The 5,904-nt window shown below is 42.5% G+C and overlaps 1 protein-coding gene across 1 annotated transcript; it reads right to left on the reverse strand.

The window, feature by feature from the left end:
* Positions 1-6: 6 nt before the first annotated feature.
* LOC102192745 (uncharacterized) lies at positions 7-4,477 on the reverse strand. The gene is made up of 3 exons (XM_005745868.1): positions 4,409-4,477; positions 1,794-2,321; positions 7-520 (listed from the first exon to the last, which is right to left on the reverse strand). The coding sequence occupies exons 2-3, from the start codon at positions 2,316-2,318 to the stop codon at positions 47-49; spliced, it is 999 nt and encodes a 332-aa protein (XP_005745925.1). The 5' UTR covers positions 2,319-2,321; positions 4,409-4,477; the 3' UTR covers positions 7-46.
* Between the last annotated feature and the right edge of the window lie 1,427 nt (positions 4,478-5,904).

Here is a 5,904-nt window from a genome sequence, read left to right on the forward strand (position 1 = left end):
TATTCTAAACATTCAGTACAAAAAGGCTAACAAATGTGAGGTCACTTTAAGAAAGCAGGTTTAGAGCAGCTTCGCTCTGTCTAAGTTTGGCTCTCATTTGAGCGATCTTCTCCTCCTGTGCCAACTCGTTAAAGTCACAGTCCATCTGCAGTGATGTGGAGGCGGCAGCTGCACCCAGGGGCTCCACCCTGCCCCTGCTACTTTGGTCAACTTCCCTGATGTCCATCTGTAGACTACCACCTCTGTCATTGTTCTCACCGGGGCCGTCTGCTTCCTCGGCAGCCAGATCCTCCTCTGGCTCCCTGTGAGGCTGAAAGCAAGCTGCCTTCAGGGGGGCCTCTGAGAGCGGCTCTCCTCTAGAATCTGCAGGACACTGGCTGCCCACTTCACACTCACTCTCAGTGGGTTTCGGCAGAAAGTGAACATCTCTTGTCCTGTGTGCGTCATCCTTCTTGTTTTCTGTATGCATTACTTTAGATATGTTGTGCTTTTTCTTGGGCTTGTTGTCGCTTAGCATCGTCTAAAGGATGTACAAAAAAAGTCACAGAATTAGCGTTTAAAGTAGCATTCTAGGACTAAAATACAAATGAACATAAACATAATCCAGAGGCTTCTGGGAGATGCGATTCTGTCATTTAGTTCAGTTTTTTGTGGAATTCCAAAAAACCCACCAAAAGCATATTATGAAATATACTTTTGGTGAACCCTAAGGCTCAATTGTTTGTCAAATAGGTTGATTACAGGCAGCAGCATGTAGCTTTACATTTGTAGGGGCCTCCTAATACATGCATGTTTATTTGCATCTTGATACTAGAGATAAGCTTGAACTTTATATTCTGTAAATTAATAATAATAACAATTATTATTGGTGGTGATTAGCACTGTCAAAGCAGTGCTAATCACATGGCGTCGAACGTTTATGGATGATCTGAAAACCGTCGACATCGCCTGAGACGAAGATGTAGCAGTTGCTGCAGACCAACGTCGATAGAGATCATTAGCTGCCCGATGTGCCACTTGGTGTAGGAGGAACTAAGTGCTAAGTAAGATTAGCATTGCTGCCTCACAGCAACATGGTGCCTAGTTGGATTTCACCCCCTGGCCGGGTCTTTCCTGTGTGGAGTTTGCATGTTCTCCCCGGGTACCCCGGCTTCCTCCCACAGCCAAAGACATGTTAGTGGGGTCAGGTTAAATGTAAATTCCCACAGGTGTGAACTGTTGTCTGTCTCTGTGTATTGAACATAAAATTCTCACCAGATGTCGGTTCCTGGCTGAAATCAACCCCTTTCAGCAACTCGATATCACAGCAAGGCACGTAACAGAGATACCAGTCCACTGTGTCCATGTCACACTTTGTCTCTCCAAAGCTAACTTAATCATTTCTACTTCTTACATTTTCTGTTTAATACAGAGTTTGTGGATTTAAATATATCATGTCCCTCTGCTGTTATATTCCTGCGGCGTGCAGCAATATAATTTCTGCATGTGCTGGACCGGTGTTTCTGTTACATGATGTCAGGTTGGTTTCAGATAAAGGCTGAGACCAATAATCAAGAGTTTACACCGAGTGATCAGGCTAAACCATGTGAAAAGAGAAAAGAATGGAGAGCATTTGTGTGTTTTAGGTTAATAGTAACATAAATATATTCATTATGATTCTTTTCAATGATATATAACTGTGTTGTATTGAATCATTCTCCCTTCTGGAACAGCAACAGACTGCTCTGTGTAAATACGACCTCTGCTAGACTTTTTGTAAACTGGTCGTTTTAGCAGAAAGAAAGTTGTGTTACCTTTTTCCTTTTCTTTGAAGACAAGTGGGACGTTGAAGGAGTGACAGGCTGAGAAGTCATCTGTTTCCCACGCTGACTATGGCTACGACTAGGCATTCTGATGGACAAGTAAACTTGCCCACGGTAGATGACGACAGCATCTCGACCGGTTCGCGGGGCAGAGTCTGAAGGGAATTGAGAGGTTTGACATAGAGGTGCCTTGGGAACGGTGCCCTTCAGCACCTCGTGAGCTGCACGGTTCGAGGAAACAAAAGACATTCGAAAAGGACCCCTTGAAGCGCGCAACTCTTTCCCCAGCACGGAGGTCATGTTATCTATTGCACTTCCTGTGTGTCTCTGGCCTTTCTTCCGTATAACTGCTGGAGAAATCCATATGCCTTCTGGAGAGTCTGCAAGATTCCTGGAGGCATTCAGTAGAGGGAGGCCCATTCTTCTGAGTACAGACTTTGGCAAGGTCAACAAAGGGATGTTTTTCACCTCAGCCTCCGCAGGGATGTAGATTTCCAAACTGCTGAGGAGATCCATGATCTGTGTACACAAATCATTTAATCAATAAGCAATCGTTTAATAAAGTGACACATAAAAAAATAGAAGAATCAGATGATGAAAACAGCCACAGACTGAAGAAAAAGCTCCACCTCAGCTTCCAGCAGTACACAATCGGGGAATTGACAAAACATGACTTTGTTGTTGGTGGAGAAACCCTTGTTGTAAGCACAGCTGACAGATGTTTCCTATAGTTGGCCATCAAGGTTGCACACATCACAGGGGGGATTCTGGATAACTCTTCTTTATAGAAACTCTAAAGGTTTCTTTCTCAGGCTTCAACTCGTCTCACAGATTTTTATAGAATTGAGGCCTGGAGTCTGGGTAGGACAGCCGGGGACCTTAATATGCTTCTTTAGCCACTCCTTTGTTGCCTTGGCAGCATGTTTTGGGTCATATCAGAAGAATCATCCACAGTGTCTAGGCAACCACATGCGATAAACAAGCACTCCAAGAGCACAAACCTCAACCAAAGCACTTTTCCATTAGTACCTACTTGGATTGACTGCTTGTCCATTAAAATCTAGTACCATCTGATGTGGATGGTCATTATCATAGCAACGCGTCCCAGCGTCCCCTTGATGTAATTGAGATGCAACACGAATGCTTAGGTCAAAGAATAAGAATAAGAATATGCCAGCTGCTCATCTGTGGCTCTTTGTCAGTCCCAATAAAACAGCCCAGAGTGAACCAGTAAATTACCCTATATAATTTTCACCATGTACCAATCACAATGTGTGCAGTACAGTAGAAGTACAGTGTGTCCATCTCTGTGCTCGAGTATGGGGATGGTGTTCCCCAAAGAGCTTGATTTTGGTTTCATGCAACTTCAGCAGTTTTCCTCAGGCCTCCTGTGAATCATTAAGATGTTCACTGTCAAAGTTCAGACAGGCCTATACATGTTCTTGATTACGGGGACCTTGTGGGTGTTTCAATCCGTTATTGCATAGTGGATTACCAGGTATGTTTTTGTTAACTGTGGCTCCAGCTTCCTTCAGGTGATTGACAAGCTTCTTGCTCATGGTCTCGTAGCCCAGTCCAGCCTTGTACCAGTCTACAATCTTATCCACGAGGTCCTTTGGTGTTTCCCACGGTGGTGGAGATGTAGGAATGAAAGACACTGATTCTGTGGAATCTTGTTATGTGTGCTTAATGCACAAAACAAGTTGAGAACAGAAGGATCTAATTCATTTGGTTGTATTCTGGCTTTGTTACAGGGGCTCAAATACTCATCTGACTTAATGACCTGCAAATAAATTCCAACTTTTATGTAATGTGCGTGTGTTTCATTTTAATAGAGAGAGAGAGAATATCAATGAAACTACCATAAAAATTTGAGACTGTTCTTTTTTTGGTAAGTGAACAAACAAATTCAGCAGAAGAGCAAATAATTATTCCCCCACTGTAACGTTAACAAGGGAAATTCTTCTGCATTGAGTACTTTAACACTTTTTCTTAAACTAAAATGTTACAAAACTACTTTTGAACTTTCAAAGCTTAAAAGTGAAACTTTGGCATTACTACTTATGCGAAACTGCTTACACATATAAATGATGCGAATAGTTGCTTGCCCAACGTCTTACCGACATCTAAGCGTTAATTGGACTTCCTTTCCCAGCGTACCCACAGTTTCTCTCTGGCCCATGCTGATGATACCAGATGTATACTTCCTGGCAAAGGACTTGAACAGCCATGTTTATAAAAAAAAAAAAAAAGGTCCCGGTGTGAAAAATCTAACATGACGTTCGCTGAAACGCACACCGAGATAAAACTCGCCCGTGAAAGAGACCGAGCCCGGTGTTCCTGTTACACAGACACCATTTTGTTAGAGAACAGCAAGAAAGGCTTTGTAACCAAGGACAAGTCTTAGACCGCTAATTAGCACATTTGTTTCCAAAAAGCTCGTCAACACCTGGGTGTCGTACCTCAGCTCACGTTCGAGAGGGACAAGAAACCAACTCAAACCTCAAAACGCGGAGGCGGATTTTCACAGTGCCGAAGATCGCCGTTCACGTTAAACACACACATAACATACTAGTAACACGCAAGTCAAACGCAGTAACACATACCTTAGCAAAGCAGCCCTTTTTCCCAAGACCCCGATATGCTCTTGTTTCACTTTGCCACAGGCGAACGGACTTCCGGGCCGAATTTCAGAATAAAACATTCATTTAGCCTAACAGCGATTTTAAGTGAAACTGTAAAAAAAAAACAAAAAAAACAATAATGATAATAATAATATTAATAATAAAAAAAATGCTGCGTTAAAAATGCGTACTTGACATAAAAATGATATGTGCTGGAAAAAAAAGGGAAGGTTTCGGAGAGTGTGTTGAGAAGTCCAGGAAGTATTTCAGGAATCGTGTGTTGGCTTGCACCTTTATGGGTGAGTGACGTCGGTGATGACGTCTGAAGCCTCGCTAGTTCAGAAAGTGAGTGTTGGTGTGATTTCTGGACATACATAAAGTGGAACGGATCCGTGGGTGGAGGTGCATATATTTTAGCCTAACATAAGCCTACTGTGGGGTACTTGTGCACTTCTGCCTCTTCAGTACCACGTGAAAGGGTTTTCTCCAAAGCCAAAGAGGTTATTGCCAAAAGGGGAAACCAGGCTAAGGAGAGCCACGAGTGCAAAATGAATTTAATTAATTAATTAAATAATGAAATAACGCATGCACACATTTGCACACAACCAGAGATAACTGCTAACAAAGAAACCAACAGACCCAATTTTCAATCAATCCAAACACAGAAATGTTTGCACACACATATGATTATGTGCAGAGGTCCATCCTAGAAACCAGCCTCAGATCTCCACACATGTACACATGAATGCACATACTTCTGTACACATCTGGATTGGTAAACTGATTACCAATCCAAAATTCCTAAAAATCCAAGCACAGAAATGTTTGTGCACAAATGTGATTGTCCACAGAGATCAACCAATTCAGCCAACCTTAGATCTCAAAGCAGGAACACGGGAATGCACAAAGATTTCCACACATACAGAGATAGAAACGGCTAAAGAAACCACCGGAACAAAATTCCAAGCAATCCAAACACGGAAATGTTTCCACATGTTTCCTGATCATGCATGGCCCATTCGGTGTGCCTGCGTTGAGCTTGATCCAACCTTAAATCTCAGGATTGCAGGATTAAATGAATCCACATACATTTGCACACATACAGAGATAAACTCCTCCAAAGATACCGAATCCCAAGAAATAAAAAAAACCCAGAAATGTTTGCACACACATAAAAAGAAAAGAAAAATAAAGAAAGAAATGGCAAATGTGAAATGATCTCACACTCACCCATTCAATTCAATTCAATTTTATTTATATAGCGCCAAATCACAACTACAGTCGCCTCAAGGTGCTTTATATTGTATAGTAGATCGTACAATAATAGATACAGAGAAAAAACCAACAATCATATGACCCCCTATGAGCAAGCACTTTGGTGACAGTGGGAAGGAAAAACTCCCTTTTAACAGGAAGAAACCTCCAGCAGAACCGGGCTCAGGGAGGGGCGGGGCCATCTGCTGCAACCGGTTGGGGTG

Source organism: Pundamilia nyererei, unplaced genomic scaffold (assembly GCF_000239375.1).
Source record: "Pundamilia nyererei isolate P.nyererei 1_Seehausen unplaced genomic scaffold, PunNye1.0 scaffold00169, whole genome shotgun sequence".
NCBI classification, from domain to species: domain Eukaryota; kingdom Metazoa; phylum Chordata; class Actinopteri; order Cichliformes; family Cichlidae; genus Pundamilia; species Pundamilia nyererei.

Excerpts from the sequence above, each read along its gene's own strand:
- LOC102192745 (XM_005745868.1), bottom strand. The coding sequence starts at position 2,318 with ATGGATCTCCTCAGCAGTTTGGAAATCTACATCCCTGCGGAGGCTGAG. Across the intron at positions 521-1,793 it reads CTTCAAAGAAAAGGAAAAAG|ACGATGCTAAGCGACAACAA; the intron begins GTAACACAACTT and ends TACATCCTTTAG.